The sequence below is a fragment of the Bufo gargarizans genome, chromosome 6, assembly GCF_014858855.1.
Source record: "Bufo gargarizans isolate SCDJY-AF-19 chromosome 6, ASM1485885v1, whole genome shotgun sequence".
Classification (NCBI taxonomy): Eukaryota; Metazoa; Chordata; class Amphibia; order Anura; family Bufonidae; genus Bufo; species Bufo gargarizans.
In genome coordinates this window covers 375,492,579-375,516,873 of record NC_058085.1, presented here as the reverse complement: position 1 = coordinate 375,516,873, position 24,295 = coordinate 375,492,579, and the positions used below count along the sequence as shown (strand labels likewise).

Below are 24,295 nucleotides of genomic sequence, written 5' to 3'. Positions count from 1 at the left end.
CACCCAATCAGGAATTTAACGCCACAAGTTACAGGTTTTACTGAATCTTTTCCCATCGGTCTATCAGTCTCCTCAACGTCTCCCATCAGTCTCCCCAACGTCTCCTCAACGTCTCCCATCAGTCTCCCATCAGTCTCCTCAACGTCTCCCATCAGTCTCCTCAACGTCTCACATCAGTCTCCCCAACGTCTCCCATCAGTCTCCCCAACGTCTCCCATCAGTCTCCCCAACGTCTCCCATCAGTCTCCCCAACGTCCCCCCAACGTCTCCCCAACGTCTCCCGCTCAGATCACGCTGCCCACAAATACGGCAGAGGGGCGACTCCACGAGGCATAGTGCAGCCTATCTGACCAGTTTGGGCTTGTGCTGTACATCTCACTGGTCCCAGTGTTGGCCACATTACTACTACCCCTCAGTCCTTTGGTATTATCTCAGACGCTGTACCTGCGGAATTCCTCTGCTTTATCGGAAGCCGATATTTCTGTTACAGTGTCCTTCTGGATCTGCAATAAGAAATGTAATATTAGTACGAGGAGTGATGGAATGGAATTCTGTCCGACAGCCCGAAACAAAGCCAGAAATATTACACCTGCATCCCCCAGCCATGTGACTGATACGTGTAATACATCTGATACAACACTCGCACGGTTTACTATTTAGAGACGATATTTCAGGTATACTCACTGCTGGACATCAGGTTTAGGCCTCCTGCACACGAACGTGTGCGCCCCGTGGTCGTGCTGCGGGCCGCAATGCACGAACACTGTCCGTGGGGCAGCCGCAGCGGATCGCGGACACATTCACTTTAATGGGTCGGCGATCCGGCCGTTCCGCAAAAAGATAGAACATGTCCTATCTTTTTGCGGAAAGGAAGTACGGGACGAAACCCCACGGAAGCACTCTGTAGTGCTCTCGTAGGGTTCCATTTTCTGTTTCCGTTCCGCACCATTCCGCAGCTCCGGATTTGCAGACCTATTGAAGTGAACGGGTCCGCATCCGTGATGCGGAATGCACACGGAACAGTGCCCGTGTATTTCGGATCCGCAAATGCGGCCCGCAATACGGCAAAGGGAAGCACACGTTTGTTTGCAGGATGCCTTAATGTTAAAAGAAGTGACAAATGTAGTGCAAGACACTGAACTGTCCCTCCACCATTCTTTACACTGCAACTCTGCTGTGTAGAAGAAGTCAGTGCAGGAAGGAACTTCATTAGGGGTCAAGGGATTTTTACCTCTTTTTCCAGCCAGTTGAAAAACTCACACAGAGCAACGGCATCTTTCACCTACGAGAGAGAACAGAGAGTCCATAATTATGAACAGTCAGCAGCAACTGGATGAATGGTCCTGACCAAAGAGTTTAGGCCCGTGCCGGAAACGAGAGGCACTCCATGGGAGAGGGGAGGCCCGTGCCGGAGAAGAGAGGCAGTCCGTGGAGAGCGGAGGCCCCTGCCGGAGAAGAGAGGCAGTCCGTGGAGAGCGGAGGCCCCTGCCGGAGAAGAGAGGCAGTCCGTGGAGAGCGGAGGCCCCTGCCGGAGACGACAGGCACTCTATGGAGAGTGGAGGCTCCTGCCGATGAAAAGAGACAGTCCGTGGAGAATTGAGGCCCCTGAGGGACAGCGGAGGCCCCTGCCGGAGAAGAGAGGCACTCCATGGAGAGCAGAGGCCCCTGCCAGAGAAGAGAGGCAGTCCGTGGAGAGCGGAGGCCCCTGCCAGAGAAGAGAGGCACTCCATGGAGAGCAGAGGCCCCTGCCAGAGAAGAGAGGCACTCCATGGAGAGCAGAGGCCCCTGCCGGAAAAGAGAGGCACTCCATGGAGAGCAGACGCCCCTGCCGGAGAAGAGAGGCACTCCATGGAGAGCAGAGGCCCCTGCCAGAGAAGAGAGGCAGTCCGTGGAGAGCGGAGGCCCCTGCCAGAGAAGAGAGGCACTCCATGGAGAGCAGAGGCCCCTGCCAGAGAAGAGAGGCACTCCATGGAGAGCAGAGGCCCCTGCCGGAAAAGAGAGGCAGTCTGTGGAGAGCGGAGGCCCCTGCCACAGACGAGAGGGACGAGAGGCACACAGTGGAGACCAGTGAGACATATCACTGCACCCCTATGAAGTTTTGCATTTACTTTAGCATTTAGGTGTCTGAGGACCCTCCACCCATGTAATGTCATTATAAGAGTGCTATTATACAAGTCGATGCAAATGCTGGAGGAATGATCGCTACCGCAGTCGTTCCTCCTTCATTCTATTCTATTATCAGCAGCACATTCCTGATTACACAGGAAGACGAGCTGCCAGTAATCGGGGACCTTTCACCTTCCTATAAGCGCTTGTTCGCGATAATTTGCTGACAATCGTGCTTTCTAAGAGGCCCTTAAGCAGATCTAGAAGAAACCGATATAAATAGGAAACAACAGAATCCGACGTCCGGTGAGACCAGGGGTCGTCTCATTACAGACAGGACGCTTAGACATTGGTGGATCATAGTACTGGGTCTTTATAGAGAGAGAAAATCCTCAACGAGGTCCCCGTGTCCTACTAAAAGACATAGATTGGAGTCTCCGGAATAAGTCCGATCCGAGTAGCGCTATTAACCCTGTGCTGTACTCACGTGCGCTCTCCTCATGCCTTCTACCTCTCGAGCGTTTTTCACGGCCTTGGAGAGACATACAGGTGTGTATGGAGACAGGTACCTCTGAGTCTGTGCAAGAAGCAGAAACACGGGAAAAAGTCTTAAAGAGCATTGTTCCAGGTGTGTGTTTTACCTTCTTTCCCTGCAGATACCCCCATGCTGCAGCCATATTGATTTCTACGCTCCCCTCACCCCTGAATTACACTTCCCAACACGCTTTATTTTATTTTAAATAAAGCGTTACTTTTGCATTCTTCTTCTCCAGTAAAATTCTCAGACTTTCACAGAATATAATTCCCACAGATTTTGAATGGAGGGGCAACGTGAATGTCTGACTCCGGCTGCATTCAGAGAGGTGACGCGGGAACCCCGATCTGATGATAGCTGGGGGTCCCCCACCAATATAGCTGGCGTCACCTATCCTGTGGAAGAACACCCCTATCAGGAGAGCCAGCTGGGAATTAGCAGCCGGTCACCCTGGCCTTTAAACACATACTTAGGGTCCATTCAGACGAACGTAACCCTGCGCAAATTGCGGTCCACAATGCACGGTCACCAGCCGTTTGCAGATGCCGACCCACTGACTTGAATGGGTCCGCGATCGGCAAAAGATAGGACATGTCCTATCTTTTGCGGTGCGGAGGCACGGACCCGAAATCCCACGCGCTTCCGATCCGTGCCTCCTTTCCGTAACAGATAGGGCATGTTCTATCTGTTACCTTATCTTGCAGATCATGGACCGATTGAAGTCAGCATCCGCACCACGGAGTGGACATGGCCGGTGCCTGTATATCGCGGACCCGCCGTTTGCGGGCCACAATACGGGCACGGACCACTTATGGTCGTCTGAATAGACCCTAATGTATATTTACGGTTTTTGAGCAGCAGAATCTAAAAGTTAAATAAACACATAAATAAATTAATAAATACACAAAACATAACGCCCCTCCCCCAAAAAATAAATAAAAAATAACTCCCCACCCACAAGCCCCAACCCTGCAACTCAATCACCCCAGACTGGACATGTGACGTCAAAATATACGGTAAACAAGAATGAACAGTAATAAAAAGTCTATGTTAGGGCTTCACTAAGTGATCACCAGATAAAACAACCAACACGTAAAAAAAGGTCGGCCACTGCCACAGTGCACGCCACACACGGGGACGGTACCTTGGGAATGGTCTCCGACAGGGCGTAGCTGGCCTTGTCGCTGATCCACACCTTCTCCTTGGCGGGCAGCGCGGCACATATACCCTGCAGAGCGCTCAGCGCCGACTCGTACGGCTCCAGCTGGACTCTGAACTCGGCGGGAGGAGAGGAGTCCAGGAGGAGGTGATGTCTGACAGCGGGGTCCGCAAGCCGCTCGCCGTTAATGAACAACCTGAAAAAAAAAAACGGAGAAGAAGCTTTTCTTATATCTGAGAAAAATGGACCTGAAACGTCATCACTTAGGGACAGCGGCAGCGAGAACGGGGGATTTCTTGGATAAATTGTCACGTGAAGCTATCCACAGTTTTTTGAGACCAAGGCGCTCACTATATTTAATGTGGATTACTTATGGAATAAAAATCTGCTTCCTGTCTCATCAAAGGCCCTTGCTTTACACTGCAGCTCTGCTTGTTTAGCACAAACTTCTGCATGGAGAGATGATTTTCATTACAGCCAGGAAAGCGTCATTATAAACTACAAGAAAAAAGGATTATCCGGTAACCGCCGCACACAGTGAGTGGGGGGAGGAGCCACAGTAAGGGGGAGGGGCCATACCTCATTTCTCAATAGCTATCCATTACCTACAGGTAAGGGCTCATTCAGACGGCCGTATGCTATCTGCAAAAATGCGGATCCGTTTTTTTGCGGATTAGATGCTGACCCATTCACTTCTATAGGGCCCTTTTCTATTCCACGGTTTTGCAAAACAAATGAAACATGTCCGTAAAAATAATCAGGAAGTCTATGGGTCCGCAAAAATACCGAATGCTGTCCGCTATACGGCCGTCTGAATGAGCCTTAAGTCAAAGCATTTTATGTTCGAGTAATGATTTGCATACCCCGTAATATCTCACCTGATCGTATCTGCCCCGACTATGGCGTAAGCAAAGAAGACCGGATTATATTCCACGTCTGAGCCTCGGAGATTAAACAGCCCTGAGTACGGAGGAGAAGCGATTAGACCGCAATCATTTCCTACATTTCCCAATGACTGTAGCGATTCCCGCTGCGTAATATGGGGGCCGCTAATAACAATGTAAATGTATCACAGTCATCGATCATTCAGGATGTGGTCGGTTTCATTGGTCAAGTAAGGTCACCAGCCTCTCCTGGGCCTTAGACTTGACTCTCTGGCATCCTGCTCGCAATTGGGAGCTGGCGACATCTTCCTAAGGGATGCACACTTGCTCAGCAGGTCTTGGAACTCCCAAAGAAGTGAAAGAAGCACGCTGGGAGTTGTAGTTCCCCAACAGCTGGAGTGCTGGATGTTACTGTCCCCTGTAATACACTAACATTTCAGTTGCATTACTATAGTATCACTTACACGCAACCTCGTCCAGCGCAGTCAGGACGATCCACAAGGCTTTCCTCTCCACCATCTTAGCCCGGAGCGCCAACATCTTATCCTGCCATGAAATCCCTGTGGACACGGTGAAGACATTCATTGCACTGACGAGAAATGTAAACACCAGTAACTAACGAAGCCGATGACGGCCGTGATGCCCAATGTGGTTGTGAGCTCCTTCAATGGGGTTCTCACAAATCCTGCTCATAAAAAGTTCTTCTACTTTCTAACAGACCATGGGGGGACATGCCCTTATGCTGGTCGCACCTTTCCGTAGGGTTAGGCTTCAATACAGACCTGTGTAGTTGAGCCCCAGCGTGATCAGCGGCTGACAGGGTCTCTCCGGGCGGTCCGTCCATATGGCATCTATGAGGTTTTCTTGGATGGGCACCAGGAGGTGCCCGGCGTTCTTCAGAGCCAGGGACATGCTCTTCCACTGATCTGAGGAGCAGCAGAATGACACAAAGGCCATCACTGACCAACAAAAGCCTTAACCCTTCCCGCACCTTGACATAATAGCACGTCACAGTGATTGCGTGGGCTCCGCATCCGTGCAATCGCCGCAGTCACTGCCATTTCCAACATTTCCAATCCCAGCCATTTAGAGGGGTTATCCCGAGACCTATAATGCCCCCCATATGCCCGGGCCCCTCACACAGACTGTACTTACCTCGCTCCCTGGCACCTACGTTGCTTCTGGTGCCGGCACGGCTGCTGCAATTCCCATCGGGGGGCTCGTTTAGCAGCCAGTAGCAGGCTTCGATGGGAGCGAGCCTCCCTAGCATCACCAGCGCCGCGGGTGTCGGGGAGCGAGGTAAGTACTATCTGTGTGAGGGGCCTAGGTCTCGGATAACCACTTTAACTCCTTTGATACCACGGTTACTAGTGCCATCTAGGTGGTTAGACAACGAGAGGGTGCTCCCTCCGTCACCCCACTGATGAGGGGCGCCAATGGGTTGCCAAAACTTTTTTCTCTCTTCACAGTATAGGGGATAACTAGCTGATCACTGGGGGTTAGACCGCGGAAACCCCGCCGATCAGTCCCATCCTGATGGAGCAGCAGGTATTGCACGTGCTCCGCCGCTCCCTTCATTCGCCATGGGGCTGTCGTGAATGGTGGAGCGCTGTACTCGGCTATGTCCAGCGCTCCTATAGAAATGAAAGGAGCAGCTGCATGAATTTACGGCCACTTCAGGGGGCTCCACAGGGAACAGGACCCCGTGTTGGTGACTGGTGGGGGTCCCAGCGGTACATAGGGGATAACTTGTTATAACCAGAATACCCCTTTAAAAACATGGCACAACCCCTTTAATGAAGGTAAATCAAGTTATACGAGCTGGAGCTCACGTAACTAAAGTCGCCATACGTCACCGAGTGCCACTATTCTAAGACATGACCTTTAATATCAAAATTAAAATTAAAACAATGACCCAAATATAGATAATATAAAGGAAAGTGAAACACAAATGAAAAGATTTATTAATGTCCAACTATTCCGACCAGATGTGGTAGTCGGTGGGTTATATGCACTTGTAGTCCGTGTATAGGGCATCGGGCAATGTCCCTATATTCAATGCCCTACATACCGACCCGCTAGGGCCGATCCCGTGCCTCCTATATGCCCCGGGACGGCCCCGACACTGGGATATAATTCCAGCACTAGATGTTGTAGACCAGTAATCCTAGACTAACAGATATTGCATTTATTAATACTTCTGCCTCAGTGAAGACTAGATAACAAAAAGCATCTACAGAAGCAAAATTAGAGAATAAGAAAAAAAGTCAGAGGTGATAAAGTGAATAGGAAATGTCCTTAACCCGTCCGAAAGCGTTTCGCCCGAGTGGTTTGGGGCTCATCAGGGGACAAATGGTCAGTAAATCAGAATAAACCAATCACCTCAGAATTTAACGAGGAAAGAAATGACAAGTTCCAAGTGAAAAAAAGAGTTTTTGAACAAATTGAAAAACATAAAGTGACCCTAACTGAATTGGCATTAACATTTAAGGACCATATTGAGTTTTCTAAGAGGGAACTTGAGTTGCAAAATAACATTGAGAAGTTTAAAACGACGTTGGTCAAGCGTAAACTCAGACAGTTTATAAAAGACCTAACAGAATTTAAGAACAAGACGCCGTATGAAACCACATCGTCTAGTCAAAAGGGATCGGGTACCGATGACCGCTCAGATCCGGAGTCCACTTCACACCAACAACAATACTCAAGTCGGAGAACAAACTGGAGAGGGAGGGGGTCGGAATAATACCCAGGTTCAAGATCAAACTCTGTCTTAAACGACCATCCACCCCAAATCCTATAACTTTTTTAGGCCGAGCCCCACCAAACACACAGACATTTGCCCTGAGGGATCGACCGCAATCCCAACAGCACAAAAAATGAATATATCGACGTCCGATGATTCACTGACACTAAACCTGTCAGGAATAACCTTGTCTATTATTAAAAACAGATCCTACGAACAAATATTACGTGAGGCTCTTGAAGATAAACTCATTGACCGCAAAGAGTTTCAATATCTTCTACCGTTCTACCGGCATTTTATGGTCTTCCTAAAGTCCATACAGGGACTAGCCCCCTAAAGGGACAACCAATTGTCTCGGGGATAGATAGTCTTACCCACCATGCTGGTACTTATATCGATCAGATACTTCGCCCCTTTGTGGTAGTCCTACCCTCATACTTACGAGATATCACTGATCTTTTGAAACGACTTGAAGGGATTACCATAGACTCGGATAGGTGGTTTGCCTCCATTGATGTCGAGGCACTATGTACATCAATCCCTCACAATAAAGGTTTGGCAGCGGTCAAATACTTCTTGGACTCTAGATCAAAGGATCTTTACCAACATAATCTCTTCGTGGTGCAACTTTATTTTTACCCACAACTACTTTGTCTTTGAGAACCGTTTCTACCACCAGCTCAGGGGCACCGCCATGGGTAGCCCACGTGCGCCAACTTATGCAAATTTGCTCCTGGGCCGATGGGAGGACACTGCGGTGTTTTCAGAATCCCTGACCCAACGGACTAAGTTCATCACGTTATGGTCTGGATTCATAGATGACGTTCTACTCCTATAGTCGGGAACAGAGACCGACTTTAAACGTCCTGAATTCTAACCATATAGGTTTGTGCTTTACATCCGAAATCCATTGCGATTCCATAACCTTCTTAGATACACGTATTGAAAGAGATTGAAAACAACTATATTAAGACCACCCTATACCGTAAAGAACAATCGACAAATAGTCTCCTAAGATGGGAGAGCTTCCATCCTAAATCCCTAAAAATGGGTATTCCAAAAGGACAATTCCTCAGAGTTCGGATGAATTGTTCGGCGTACGGCAATTTTACACAAGAGGCATCTAAACGTTTTAGCCGCTTTAGACAACGAGGCTATCCCAGTCCTTGCTTATATGAACAATGGAACTTTGCCAATTCCAAAGGTCGTTCCACTTTACTCCAACCTCAGTTGAAAGAACGTACGTATGGCACGGAGTCTCACCAAGTTCGTGAGATACTGGACCGCTATTGGTCTCTAATCAAGACCGATCCGGATTTGGCTGGACTTCTTCTACCTGATAGTCCAGCCATCACATATAGACGAGGATGGAGTATAGGGGATACCCTGGTCCGTAGTCATCTCGAGACCCCGGAAAGAAGCACCTGGCTCTCCAATAGAAAATTGGGAACATTTAAGTGTGGTAAATATAAGGCTACTTTCACACTCACATTTGGTGCGGATCCGTCATGGATCTGCACAAACGCTTCCGTTCAGATAATACAACCTTTTGCATCCGTTCAGAACGGATCTGTTTGTATTATCTGTAACATAGCCAAGACGGATCTGTCTGGAACACCATTGAAAGTCAATGGAGGACGGATCCGTTTTCTATTGTGCCAGATTGTGTCAGTGAAAACGGATCTGTCCCCATTGACTTACATTGTGTGTCAGGACGGATCCGTTTGGCTCAGTTTCGTCAGACGGACACCAAAACGCTGCAAGCGGCCTCCAGAGCGGAATGGAGACGGAACTGATGCATTCTGAGCGGATCCTTTTCCATTCAGAAGGCATTAGGGCAAAACTGATCCGTTTTGGACGCGTGTGAGAGGAGAGCCCTGAACGGATCTCACAAACAGAAAGCCAAAACGCCAGTGTGAAAGTAGACTTAAGCGTGTTCGTTCATCGCCACAGGCAACACATTCACCAATAGTCTTGAAAATAAAACATACTATGCCCGCAGCTTTGCCAATTGCAACCCCACTGGAGTCGTTTATTTGGCTCAGTGCGGCTGCGGCTTGAAATATGTAGGAAAGACTTGCAGAGCATTCAAGAAAAGAATCTTGGAACATATTGGTGACATCCGCAATAGACGGGATAAACCTGTGGCCAGACATATTTGTTTCACGCTTCTCTATGATGGAAGTCACCAGACCCTCCATCAGAAGGAACCTAGATGGATTCATACTAGGGGTGCACTGAAATGAAAATTCTCGTCCGAAACCGAAAGCGAAAATTCAGGATGCCCTTGACCGAAAACCGAAACCGAAACTGCTTTTTTGCCCAAAAACTTTCAAAATACTTTTTTTTAATGATATTTATAACAGTGCCATCCACAGACCCCCCCACCTCATAACAGTGCCATCCACAGACCCCCACCCACCCCATAACAGTGCCATCCACAGACCCCCCACCTCATAACAGTGCCATCCACAGACCCCCCCACCTCATAACAGTGCCATCCACAGACCCCCCCCACCCCAAAACAGTGCCATCTACAGACCCCCACCCACCCCATAACAGTGCCATCCACAGACCCCCACCCACCCCATAACAGTGCCACCCACAGACCCCCCACCCCATAACAGTGCCATCCACAGACCCCCCCACCTCATAACAGTGCCATCCACAGACCCCCACCCACCCCATAACAGTGCCATCTACAGACCCCCACCCACCCCATAACAGTGCCATCCACAGACCCCCACCCACCCCATAACAGTGCCATCCACAGACCCCCCACCCACCCCATAACAGTGCCACCCACAGACCCCCCACCCCATAACAGTGCCATCCACAGACCCCCCCACCTCATAACAGTGCCATCCACAGACCCCCACCCACCCCATAACAGTGCCATCCACAGACCCCCCACCCCATAACAGTGCCATCCACAGACCCCCCCCCCCCCCCATTGCCGCTCCAGTACAGACTAGTTATAAAATGTGTACAATTAATAAGGATTCTATTCTTGAGGCCCCCTCTGCAGTATTACATTCAATATAGCCACATCCTACTCACAGGGCTGTTATCTTAATGCTGGCCGGCCGGGCAGACGAGCGGCAGCGTCACGACTGACGTCACATGCCTGCGCCGCCTCCTTCATTCAGAAAGTAGGCCGGGCACATGACGTCAGTCGTGACGCTGCCGCTCGTCTGCCCAGCCGGCCAGCATTAAGATAACAGCCCTGTGAGTAGGATGTGGCTATATTGAATGTAATACTGCAGAGGGGGCCTCAAGAATAGAATCCTTATTAATTGTACACATTTTATAACTACTGGAGCTGGGGGCCGGAGCACAGTGAACGCACCGGCCCCCAGCTCCTCCTCCCAGTCCCTCCCCGCTATTTTCTGCCGATATGTACCAATATCGGCCGAAATGGATTAGGCCCATTTTCAGCCGATATTTTCGGCCGCCGGAATTTCGGTGCACCCCTACTCGTTATATTCTGATTTACTGACCATTTGTCCCCTGATGAGCCCCAAACCACTCGGGCGAAACGCTTTCGGACGGGTTAAGGACATTTCCTATTCACTTTATCACCTCTGACTTTTTCTTATTCTCTGATTTTGCTTCTGTAGATGCTTTTTGTTATCTAGTCTTCACTGAGGCAGAAGTATTAATAAATGCAATATCTGTTAGTCTAGGATTACTGGTCTACAACATCTAGTGCTGGAATTATATCCCAGTGTCGGGACCGTCCCGGGGCATATAGGAGGCACGAGGCACGGGATCAGCCCTAGCGGGGCGGCTATACGTTTGTAGGTAGGGCATTGAATATAGGGACATTGCCCGATGCCCTATACACGGACTGCAAGTGCCTATAACCCACCGACTACCACATCTGGTCGGAATAGTTGGACATAAATCTTTTCATTTCTGTTTCACTTTCCTTTATATTATCTGTATTTTGGTCATTGCTTTAATTTTAATTTTGATATTAAAGGTGAAGTCTTAGAATTTTTTATACCACAATGTTTTATTGCGCCCCCAGACGGGTTACTGTCTGATCTGTGAAGTTAAAGTCGCCATATAACCGCCTCGCCTCCCATAGGCGATGATCAGCCTTCCAGAGTTCACACCAGCAGCTGAACTAACCTGCTATTAATTTGCAAAACCTAACTCCCAGAATGCCCTGACGGACACCTGCTTGGAGTAGTAGTTTTAAGCACAGGCTGGCGACCATTATTACCACTGCGACGTCTATAGCAGATTGTTACCGGTTTGGATGATAAATGGGTCGACCCCGACCCGGGAGGCCTCAGGGAGCGCGCCGATCAGCCAGTCCTCCTGCGTCGGGGTGTCCTTCAGACCTGCCGGACATAATAAAGGGATTATATCGTAACAAATAACCACACACATTGAAAGGATAAAAATCCAGAGCGGTTGTAATTAAGGGGGCCTCCGACTACAGACTATACTGCTGGATTGGAGGATTGCACATTGTGACCCTTCCCTGCAGGAAGCGATGGGTTAACAACGATCCACCTCACCCATCTTCATGAGCGTCCAGTTACTGTCCATCTGCTGCGCCGCTTGCAGGAAGTAGCGTCCGTCCGTCCACATCGCCGCGCTCTGCTCCGTGACTATCGCCGTGCCTGTGTACACCAACGAAACAAGGATTCCGTCAGATCATCTCGCAATACGTACACAGCGGGGGTCATTTATCGCACTCGTCTGTTTTTCAGAGTGCGATTAGACGGGCGCAGCGGATTCGCCGTCAGTATTTTGCATAGTATTTATGAAGAGTCGCACGGGCGCTGATCCATTAGACGATGCGTCAGGGCGCCGGTGGATGGAATGCAACTACTCGCCGGTCGCCTCACGAATTAGGTGCAAAAGTGCAGCATAAAAACATGTTTTACGTTTGGTAAAAAGTGCGCGTCTACCCGCACGGCCTAACATAAAGCAGACGAACAGAACGAGGCGTAAAATGTAGGCGCTCCGACATAAATAGGCCGAAAAATGCACAAAAAACATGCAACCAGATTTAGGGTCCATTCACATGACCGCAATTTCGGGAATGGAATTGCGGACCCATTCATTTCAATAGGGCAGCACGATGTGCTGCCCGGATACGGAATTGCGGACCCGCACTTCCGGGTCCGCAATTCCGTTGCCGAAAAAAATAGAACATGTCGTATTCTTGTCCGCAATTGCGGACAAGAATAGGCACGGTCTATTAGTGCCGGGGATGTGAGGTCCGCACATTGCCGTGTCTGCGTTTTGCGGATCCGCAAAACAAGTTGCGGACGTGTGAATGGAGCCTTAGTCTAAAACTGAAAGGCCTCCAAAACAAGCGCACTTTCATTAGTAAACGTGTCTCAAAAAATTAGACAGGCGCAAAACACTATAATAAATAACCCCCAATGAGTTCAGGAAGCTGAGATACGAGGAGCTGTTTGCGCAGCAGCTGATGCTGTGAGGCCTGATACATAGAAGGTCATAAAACACCAAAGGGGAGAAAATATATAGTTATAAATCAACAAACAGCTCCTCATATCTCAGCTTCTAGGAATTTATAATTTAGGGGGGAGGAAGGAAAATTCCATTAATCCAAAGTGGCCTCAGGCACTCACCTGCCGACCCATCGAACCCCGAGATAAATGCCCGTCTGCAGTCACAAGGGGCGATGTATTCACTCTGCAAAATAGACAGCATGGGAGGTAAGTCACTGTGCACCCCATGGGCTGCGACATCCCGGACCCTGAAACGGACACACAGGAGAGGCTGGAGGCTGCACAGCGCGCAGCGCGCAGCAGCATGTCACGGGCGCAGCACAGAACAAGGGGGGGGGGGGGGCAGCAGACAGGCTTGGGGCTAGCCTTAAAGGAAACTGGAGGACAACAGGGAGGACAGAAGATGTGTGGTTGTCACCCAGTGCATTCCTGGACTGTTGCTAGGCAACGGCCTGGACACATCCTGCAAGAGATGGCAGTGACATCACACTCCTGATTACAAGGGGAAGGGGGAGTTTCCTTTTTACCACAGTGAAATGTACAATTGGCCAATGAAGACGTTCCCTGTAAGCCGCGCAGTGCAGATTGGGGCGTGAAGAGATGTCAAGGGCGCCATTACTTACGCAAAGTCGCCTATGCCTGCATGAGAACTGGAAGAAAAAAAAACTCCCTACATCTGTACGACACACGTAAGTGTATATAGACCTGCCGCGCGGCGTCTCCCATCATCCGGCACCTCGGCTGTCAGGAGGACGCCGGATTATCGGAATATCACAGCGCGGATAATGGGGGGGGGAGGCAGGAGATGACAATATGTATCAATCCGTATTGGTAATGTTATTTATTTATTTTTGTTGCCATTTTGATACAAAAAATATTAACGAATACAAAAAAATCCACCAAAACTGGTGCTTAAGACGGCGCCTCCCCAGTCACATACTGGTTTTACTGGTTCTGTAAGTTATTCCGATACAGGGACAGAATTTAACCCCAGCAGTTTGATATCATGGCGGACGACATTTAAAGCACCCCGAATGTTCAAGTCAATGAGATCTCTTTCTGGAAAAGCTGGGTGGCAACCAATATGGATGCTGTGGGGGTCGCCTCTCCGCTTTCCCCGACACCTGAAGGTACAATCTATCCCTTCCTTCTCGGCCACTGCCATTCCGGGGTCTGGGAAAGCTGAGTGATAACGATAACTTGCATTACAGCACCCATGGGAGTTATCATCCAGCTTTCCAGGGCCCCTGAACAGCCAGTCCACTGATATATGCAGTAACCAGGCTGCTCTGCCGTTCCGAGGTCTGGACAAGCTGGGTCACCACTGCTGGCAGACGGAGCAGACTGTGGGGTATGGACTCTTCTACGTTCCGGATGCTGTGGGTACGAGGCCCGAGGCGCAGCGCACGGATCCGCTGACACCTCCGTGTACGGCGGCATTACCTGATGTGCGTCCCCTGACGGCACGATGTAGGCCTGGATCGTCTCGGTGGCGCCCCTAGAGGACTTCATTGTCTGGCGCAGCTGGCGCAGCAGCTCCGTGGTGATCTTCGGCGCCATTCTTAATGCCTGAAACACAAGAAGATTTCATGAAATTCTGAACTTCATCAAATTGAGAAAAAAAGAGGCGAAGACCATTCCGGAAAATCTGTCCTATTTGGACACATCCGAGCCTGAAATTCCTTTAATCCAGCACTGAGCGGACAGTCCCGGGGCGGATGAGTCCGAGAGTCCGGCACTGAGCCGACGGTCCCGGGGCGGATGAGTCCGACAGTCCGGCACTGAGCCGACGGTCCCGGGGCGGATGAGTCCGACAGTCCGGCACTGAGCCGACGGTCCCGGGGCGGATGAGTCCGACAGTCCGGCACTGAGCAGACGGTCCCGGGGCGGATGAGTCCGACACTGAGCCGACGGTCCCGGGGCGGATGAGTCCGACAGTCCGGCACTGAGCCGACGGTCCCGGGGCGGATGAGTCCGACAGTCCGGCACTGAGCCGACGCTCCCGGGGCGGATGAGTCCGACAGTCCGGCACTGAGCCGACGCTCCCGGGGCGGATGAGTCCGACAGTCCGGCACTGAGCCGACGCTCCCGGGGCGGATGAGTCCGACAGTCCGGCACTGAGCCGACGCTCCCGGGGCGGATGAGTCTGACAGTCCGGCACTGAGTCGACGGTCCCGGGGCGGATGAGTCCGACAGTCCGGCACTGAGCCGACGGTCCCGGGGCGGATGAGTCCGGCACTGAGCCGACGGTCCCGGGGCGGATGAGTCCGACAGTCTGGCACTGAACCGAGTCCGACACTGAGCCGACAGTCCCGGGGCGGATGAGTCCGACAGTCCGGCACTGAGCCGACAGTCCCGGGGCGGATGAGTCCGACAGTCCCGGGGCGGATGAGTCCGACAGCCCCGGGGCGGATGAGTCCGACAGCCCCGGGGCGGATGAGTCCGACAGCCCCGGGCGGATGAGTCCGACAGCCCCGGGGCGGATGAGTCCGACCCGGGGCGGATGAGTCCGACAGTCCCGGGGCGGATGAGTCCGACAGTCCCGGGGCGGATGAGTCCGACAGTCCGGCACTGCCTGTATGTACTGACACTGGGGCGAACACAGTGCCAGCAGCTTGCAATAATTCAGGACTTCTTTAATCTGCCGGATTATCGGAATTTTACTGTAAATACAGTCCTCGAGAATAGTCCAGCATATTAAACCGCGCTGTATATACGTGCGCCAAATTGACACAGCGCAATACCCGCCTGCCACCATCATACCCCCGCCAACCAGAACACATTAAAGGGGCGGCCATTGAGTTTCCATTCCTCACCATTTTCTAGACCTCTGCTTGCTGGCAATGAATGGAAACACCCTTGATTATCGCCGTACAGAACTAACGCTGAGCGTTTGCTACAATTGCATCCTGCCCAGAGGCCAGCCTGATACATTTTCCCTGCGCTGACACACTGCGACAAACAGAGCAGAACAGAAATCTGTGCCGCAGGATTTGAGACAACTGTAACGAACCCTCAGCGGGTAGTAAAATGGCGCAGCTTGTCTGCATCTGTCCGGTCTCCCCTCAGGATTCCCAGACAATCAGATGCCGGATTAGAGGAACGTGACTGATCAGAAGGAAATTCTCCCCAATATCAGGACACTGCAGTCACGCTCCGTGTCAGTGAATGGAAATCATAGTGACATCAACTTCTATTAGATGACACAAAAATTTATAAAGAGGAATCCCCCCAATAAAAGAACCACAGAATAATATAACCCAGCAGCCATGAACCCCCCTCAGTGGTGCAGACACCCCAAAACAGCCCCATTCCCACTATACATCCCAGTACAACAGTAACCCCCCTCCCTGGTCACGTGACCCGCACCCCTTCCCGCCCGGAGCCCCACATTCCCCTCACCATGCACAGACACCCCGACTTCCTCTAAGCTCAGTGCTGCCGGTGACGCGGAGGCTGCCGGGAGCTGTAGTCCAGACACTCACTCCTCCCCGCTCACAGCCGTCTGCCAATCAGGAGGGAGAACTACACCTCCCGGCATGCATCGCGCGGTCGCGTCCTGTCAATTGTGTGCAGACTCAGTGCGGGGCGGGGGGGGGACTACAGACCGGTCAGTGATAGTGTCCTGAGTCCTGGGAGGAGCAGGTGTACTACAAGTCTCAGCAGGTCCTGGAGCCTGGATTCACTACAGGTCTCAGAATGCCCTGACAAGCTTTAGATTCCCAGAGCCGCCTCTGATTGATGCCTTCCAATGTCAGACCTAGTCCTGCGGACACAGCTGAGGGTTTGTCACAGTTGCATCTCGGCCATACACATTGTATGATGTCTGAGGACCCCCTGATGTGTATGGGGGTCTCCCGACTCTCCCCTCATGGTAGCTGCTTCATTTCTAAGCCACAAGAGCAGTGGGTGCAGGGAGAGGGAGTCAGCAAAGCCCCCCACAGTCCACATGAAGGACACCACAGCCTCTGCGTGGAGGGGAGTGACTGCCGGACTCCGGGGGTCCAAGGGGTCGCGCGGTTCGTTATAGGTGGTGATTACGGGCACTACCGGTGGACATTTACTGATTAATGTTTAGCCATTTATTATATTTTTTCAGCATGAAAGGGTTAATGGTGTCCGCGGCAGTCGCGGCCCTGATTTATTTATTTATTGTTAAATGGCTCCAAATCCTCTGCTTCCCTTTACACCCATAAAGCAACATGATAAAATTCTGACCTCCTGCAACCACCACTAGAGGGAGCTCACTACATACAGATTATACAGCCACCACTAGAGGGAGCTCACTACATACAGATTATACAGCCACCACTAGAGGGAGCTCACTACATGCATATTATACAGCCACCACTAGAGGGAGCTCACTACATACAGATTATACAGCCACCACTAGAGAGAGTTCACTACATACAGATTATACAGTCACCACTAGAAGGAGCTCACTACATACAGATTATACAGACACCACTAGAGGGAGCTCACTACATACAGATTATACAGCCACCACTAGAGGGAGCTCACTACATACAGATTATACAGCCACCACTAGAGGGAGCTCACTACATACAGATTATACAGCCACCACTAGAGGGAGCTCACTACATACAGATTATACAGCCACCACTAGAGGGAGCTCACTACATACAGATTATACAGTCACCACTAGAGGGAGCTCACTGCATACAGATCATACAGCCACCACTAGAGGGAGCTCACTACATACAGATTATACAGTCACCACTAGAGGGAGCTCACTACATACAGATTACACAGCCACCACTAGAGGGAGCTCACTACATACAGATTACACAGCCACCACTAGAGGGAGCTCACTACATACAGATTATATAGCCACCACTAGAGGGAGCTCACTACATACATATTATACAGCCACCACTAGAGGGAGCTCACTACATACAGATTACACAGCCACCACTAGAGGGAGCTCACTACATACAGATTATACAGCCACCACTAGAGGGAGCTCACTACATACATATTATACAGCCACCACTAGAGGGAGCTCACTACATACAGATTACACAGCCACCACTAGAGGGAGCTCACTACATACATATTATACAGCCTCCACTAGAGGGAGCTCACTACATACAGATTATACAGCCACCACTAGAGGGAGCTCACTACATACATATTATACAGCCACCACTAGAGGGAGCTCACTACATACAGATTATACAGCCACCACTAGAGGGAGCTCACTACATATAGATTATACAGCCACCACTAGAGGGAGCTCACTACATACAGATTATACAGCCACCACTAGAGGGAGCTCACTACATACAGATTATACAGCCACCACTAGAGGGAGCTCACTACATACATATTATACAGCCACCACTAGAGGGAGCTCACTACATACAGATTATACAGCCACCACTAGAGGGAGCTCACTACATACATATTATACAATCACCACTAGAGGGAGCTCACTACATACAGATTATACAGCCACCACTAGAGGGAGCTCACTACATACAGATTATACAGCCACCACTAGAGGGAGCTCACTACATACAGATTATACAATCACCACTAGGGGGAGCTGACTGCATACAGATTATACAGCCACCACTAGAGGGAGCTCACTGCATACAGATAATACAGCCACCACTAGGAGGAGCTCACTACATACAGATTATACAGCCACCACTAGAGGGAGCTCACCACATACAGATTATACAGCCTCCACTAGAGGGAGCTCACTACATACAGATTATACAGTCACCACTAGAGGGAGCTCACTACATACAGATTATACAGCCACCACTAGAGAGAGCTCACTACATACAGATTATACAATCACCACTAGGAGGAGCTCACTACATACAGATTATACAGCCACCACTAGAGGGAGCTCACTACATAGAGATTATACAGCCACCTCTAGAGGGAGCTCACTACATACAGATTATACAATCACCACTAGGAGGAGCTCACTACATACATATTATACAGCCACCACTAGAGGGAGCTCACTACATACAGATCATACAGCCACCACTAGAGGGAGCTCACTACATACAGATCATACAGCCACCACTAGAGAGAGCTCACTACATACAGATTATACAGCCACCACTAGGGGGAGTTCACTACATACAGATTATATAGCCACCACTAGAGGGAGCTCACTACATACAGATTATACAGTCACCACTAGAGGGAGCTCACTACATACAGATTATACAGCCACCACTAGAGGGAGCTCACTACATACATATTATACAATCACCACTAGAGGGAGCTCACTACATACAGATTATACAGCCACCACTAGAGGGAGCTCACTACATACAGATTATACAGCCACCACTAGAGGGAGCTCACTACATACAGATTATACAATCACCACTAGGGGGAGCTCACTGCATACAGATTATACAGCCACCACTAGAGGGAGCTCACTGCATACAGATAATACAGCCACCACTAGAGGGAGCTCACTACATACAGATTATACAGCCACCACTAGAGGGAGCTCACCACATACAGATTTTATTACAAGACCCGGAGGCTCATATTGCTATTCTCCTTCTTTACTCTGACCAATAGCAGCAAAGAACAAATAAAAAATATTGACACATGTCATCAGCCCCTCCCCATAGTCTCTCTATAACAGGCCACACCGCCTGCAAATCCTCCTCTTTCTTTGCTGCTGACCGCAGAGATAAGTATTGAGATTTTACTGTTCATGTCATTATGACTCGCATGTATATATAGAGATACTGTTTGGTTTTGTTTAGCTTGATTTGCTTCCCCCCCCCCTTTTTGGGGCGATTTGGGGCCATTTATTGATATATTTATTGATATATATCTATATTTCATTGGTTTTCGTTTGTGTGTACTTGGTTTTCCCTTATTATCTCCTCGCCTGCTTGGCTTGTAGGAGGTTATTTTTGCGCCCCTTCATCTGTGTTCCGTTCATCCATCTTGCGCTGCTGCGCCTATCTGTGACCCTCCTTTCAGCTTCCCCTCCCTTTCTGGCGGGTCTTTTTCCCGCCGCTTACCTCAGTGCAGCTGCGGCGGCTCCCTCTGTTTCTTCCTGGCAAGCGCCCGAGATCTCGCGAGATCTTGGGCGCTTCCGCTTCCGCCTGTGACGTCATCGCATATCGGAGCTCCGGCCGCATCGCTGCCGTCCTCTGTCATTTTTCTTACAGGTTTTCCTTCAGCGGTTTCTATCCTTTTACTGGTCTTGGGGCAAATCCCCTTTGCCAGCCTCCCCCATCTAGTGTTCTCACAGTCACATTCAAAGTACAGTCGGCCATAATATTTAAGTGCCAGCATGCCTAAGAATGTGCATGCTGCCCAGGGCCCTGCAGAGGAGGATCTTCCTCTAATGGAATTAACCCCTTCGGGGGAAGATGGCCATGCCCCGATCCCTGGCGGTCATGATACGGATTTTCAGGCATCCATATCTAGCGCCATTGCTGCAGCCATGGGATCTATGACTTCTGTCATCTCCCAGACTATTGCCCAGGCCCTTGCGGCCCATCCAGCTACCTCTCAAGCCCCACAGCCCGTCATGGTGTCCCCACCCACCGGGCCAGTGATTTCTGCCTCCAGAAAAAGGAATAGTAAGGGTGATGATGTTTCCACCAATGTTGGCGCGCTTGGTCCGCGCAAGAGAGCCCGTACGCGTCGGGCAGAACGCACGCGCAACTGGAAAAGTGCTAGAGCACTGCAGGAGATGGATTCCGACTCTGATATCGGATCCGAGGAGGAGGCTTTAGATGACGCCTTTGAGGAGGCAGAGGAGGACCCATCAGGGGTCGTGGAAGAAAACCCCTTACCAGGGTGTAGCTCCATGGTTTCGGCAGCAGGTGTGTCCTTGACAGACCCATCAGGGGAACCGCTCTTTGACCCGGATTCCCTACACCACCCTCGGTCTGCGGAGTGGTTGCCGTTGGAGCACGTCTCCAAATATTTGGAGGCCCGCGTGCGTTGCCCCCTCTCCAAAGAGGCGCGCAACAAGCTTAGGGCAGAGTGCCCCAGACCCATAATCCCGAACAGGGTTTGCGAGACTCCAGCGGTAGACCCCAAAATGACTCAATTCCTCGCAAAATCTGGGTGGAATCCGAGAAAGGGTCTGGAGTCAGCCCTGCGTGCGTGTCAGGATAAGCTCCTGGACATATTTGGCCCCCTGGCAAAGATTTTCGACTTGGCCGAGGTTGCCAAGGCCGAGGGTAAGCAGGTAGACCCTCTAGAGCTGCGCGAGTGGGTGCAGCGCGCGATTTGCGTAGCAGGAAACGTTAACACGTCCCTGGCTATTGAACGGCGCAAGGCCATACTTTTCAAGGTGGAGCCTAAACTCTCCAACTTGGCGCTTACCGAAGCCGGTAAGGAGGCCCAGGGCCTGCTGTTTGGCGAGTCCTTTATTAAGGACTTAGGACGGTTCGTTGGTGCTTTTACAGCACTCGATAAGGCCCAAAGTTCAATGAAGCGGGTGTTTCACGGTAGGGTCTCTACCAGGGCCGGCAGTTTCAGGGGCCGTCTGTCCGGCCGTGCCCATTTTCAGTCCCGTGCTACGGGCAGAGGCTCCTTCTCCCAGAGACCTGCGTTCCAGGAGCAGAGGCGAGAGTCATCATCCTTTTTCCCTTCCCGGGGAGGATCCTGGAGGCCTAGAGGATACAGAGGAAACCCTGGTTCCAGACGGCCTTATGGTAAGACCGATGCCTCATTTCAATTCTTTGACTGTTTGTGTAGGGGGCAGACTCCGGCTCTTTTCTCGAGCTTGGTCGCACATCACCTCGGATCAATGGATTCTCTCCACGGTCAGGGGTTTCCACATAGAGCTGACATCTTCTCATCTATCCATTCCGCCCCCACACCCGGCAGTGCTGTCGGTAGAGAGCCGCATACTTGTGGACTCAGAGCTATCAGATCTCTTCCGCAAAGGGGCCATAGAGCCGGCTCCGGCATCCACTGGTGCGGTAATCAGCAACATTTTCTTGGTGGCGAAAAAAGGGGGCCAGCTACGGCCCGTCATCAACTTACGCGCTCTCAACGCGTTCGTCAGGTACCGCCATTTCAAGATGGAGGGCATCCATCTCCTTCGGGACCTACTTCAGGTGGGCGATTGGATGGTCAAGTTGGACCTGAAGGACGCTTATCTTACCGTCCCTGTCGAGGACGCGTCCAGGGACCTTCTATGTTTCCTTTGGAAGGACAGGGTTTGGCGGTTTACATGCCTCCCTTTCGGCCTTTCTTCAGCTCCGTGGTGCTTCACCAAGCTGATGCGCCCTGCTATGGCCTGGCTACGCAGTCGGGGAGTTCGCCTCATCGTCTATCTGGACGACATCCTGATCATGGCACAGGATCATGCGGTGTTGCTGACTCACCTTCGCTGGACTATGGATCTCCTGTTGGAGCTGGGTTTCCTTCTCAATCAGGAGAAGTCCTGTCTCACCCCGGCTCGCGAGATGGAGTTCCTGGGGTTTCTGGTGGATTCCACGGCAGGGACTCTCAGCCTACCACCGTCCAAGGTTCGGTCCATTCGGAAGGAATTGTGCAGAGCCAAGTCGTCCTCCCAGATCCCGTTGCGTCAACTAGCCAGGATCATAGGGCTTCTAGCGTCATCTATCCAGGCGGTCTTCCCAGCCCCACTACATTACCGGGCCCTCCAGCGTCTGAAGATTTTCCACCTTCGGGAAGGGGCTTCCTATGCGGATTGGATTTCCCTGGACGAGGAAACCAAGGAGGAGTTGTCCTGGTGGATCCACAATTTACAGGCTTGGAACGGCAAAGCCATTTTCGGTCATCGTCCGGACTTCGTAGTGGATTCGGATGCCAGCCTGTCGGGCTGGGGAGCTCACTGCGAGGGGATCTCAACCGGAGGCGGCTGGTCAGCGGACGAAGCGGGATTCCATATCAATGCGCTGGAACTGTTGGCAGGTTCGTTCGCAATCAGGAGTTTCACGAGAGACACGGCCAAGGCCTGCATTCAACTTCGCATGGACAACGTGTCGGCAGTGCGATACATCAATGGTATGGGCGGTACACGTTCCACCATCCTATCTCGGTTGGCGAAGGATTTCTGGGACTACTGTCTGGACAAGGAGTTGATTGTCTTGGCGGAATATCTTCCGGGCGTCCAGAACATTCGGGCAGATTGGAGCTCTCGATATCTCTCCGACTCCAGCGACTGGCAGTTAGATCCAGCGGTGTTCCGGTCCTTAACGTCTCTTTGGGGGCATTGCTGTATCGACCTGTTTGCCTCCCGTCTGAACACGCAGCTGCCACGTTTCTACAGTTGGCGCCCGGACCCAGAGGCCGAAGCTGTGGACGCGTTCCTACAGGATTGGTCGCGGGGTCTGCTCTACGCATTCCCCCCCTTCCAACTGATTCCCAGGACCCTGATTCAGGTACGCCGTCATTCAGCGGATCTGGTTCTGCTGGTCCCGTTTTGGACTTCCCAGTCGTGGTTTCCTCACCTTCTGGAGATGATGATAGAGACCCCGTACCTGCTCCCGACATCTCAGACTCTCCTCCGAGGTCCGAATCACCAGCTACATCCTCTTCTCCTGGACGGATCTCTGCGCCTGTTGGCGTGTCGACTTTCAGGGGACCCTGGGAGGTCCCGGGAGTTTCGGGAACAGCTAGAGTCCTTTTGGAGAACGCCTGGGCCCCAGGGACCAGAAGATCTTACAGATCTGCCTGGGGATCTTGGGATCGCTGGTGCGTGGCTAGGAACTTGGATCCCGTTTCGGCTCCTGTGACGGAGATCTTGCACTTCCTGTCTTCTCTTTTCGACCAGGGCAAGGCCTATCGCACGATCAGCCTTTTCAGGTCGGCCATTTCTGCGTCCCACCAGGGGTTTGATGGTACTCCTGCGGGGCAACATCCTTTGGTGTGCCGTCTATTGCGCGGCTCTCGGATGTCTCGGCCTCCTAGACCTAGATTTTCGGCTACTTGGGACGTGTCTTGTGTCCTTTCCTTTCTATCTTCTTGGCCTCAGAGTTCAGACCTGTCCTTACGGCAACTGTCGGCGAAGCTCGTCACTCTTTTCTGTCTAATTTCCTGCAAGCGGGTGTCCGACGTCCGGGCTTTAGATTATGATGCCCGCTCGTATACTCCGGAGGGGGTCTCCTTTGACATCTCTAGGAGGACCAAGTCTCACATACGCTCGGTCGCTTACCCGGCTTTCCCGGCCTCGCCTTCTCTCTGTCCGGTGGAATGCCTCAAGGAGTATGAAGCTCGAACTTCCCTTCATCGTTCACGGGAGTTTCCTCATCTTTTCCTCTCTACCATTCGTCCTTTCGCCCCGGTGACCACTCCCACGCTGGCTAGGTGGATGAAGTGGATCATGGAATTGGCGGGCGTGGACACTTCCATCTTTTCGGC

At 51.3% G+C, this 24,295-nt stretch overlaps 1 protein-coding gene across 2 annotated transcripts in view; it reads right to left on the bottom strand.

Moving 5' to 3' along the window:
* Window positions 1-24,295, bottom strand: part of LOC122940683 (xaa-Pro aminopeptidase 1-like) — a 62,601-nt gene that overhangs the window by 14,915 nt on the left and 23,391 nt on the right. Inside the window, exons 1-12 of one of the 2 annotated variants that reach the window (XM_044297382.1) lie at window positions 16,331-16,432; window positions 14,372-14,497; window positions 13,049-13,112; window positions 11,963-12,067; window positions 11,690-11,782; window positions 5,467-5,610; window positions 5,149-5,244; window positions 4,679-4,760; window positions 3,786-3,996; window positions 2,594-2,683; window positions 1,232-1,282; window positions 445-503 (exon numbers count right to left, since the gene is read on the bottom strand). In XM_044297382.1, coding sequence (XP_044153317.1) covers window positions 445-503; window positions 1,232-1,282; window positions 2,594-2,683; window positions 3,786-3,996; window positions 4,679-4,760; window positions 5,149-5,244; window positions 5,467-5,610; window positions 11,690-11,782; window positions 11,963-12,067; window positions 13,049-13,112; window positions 14,372-14,497; window positions 16,331-16,333 — 1,124 coding nt within the window. In that variant the 5' untranslated portion in view covers window positions 16,334-16,432. Of the gene's footprint in view, window positions 1-444; window positions 504-1,231; window positions 1,283-2,593; window positions 2,684-3,785; window positions 3,997-4,678; window positions 4,761-5,148; window positions 5,245-5,466; window positions 5,611-11,689; window positions 11,783-11,962; window positions 12,068-13,048; window positions 13,113-14,371; window positions 14,498-16,330; window positions 16,433-24,295 lie in introns of those variants that run through there. The other variant, XM_044297383.1, reaches the window with a different exon arrangement.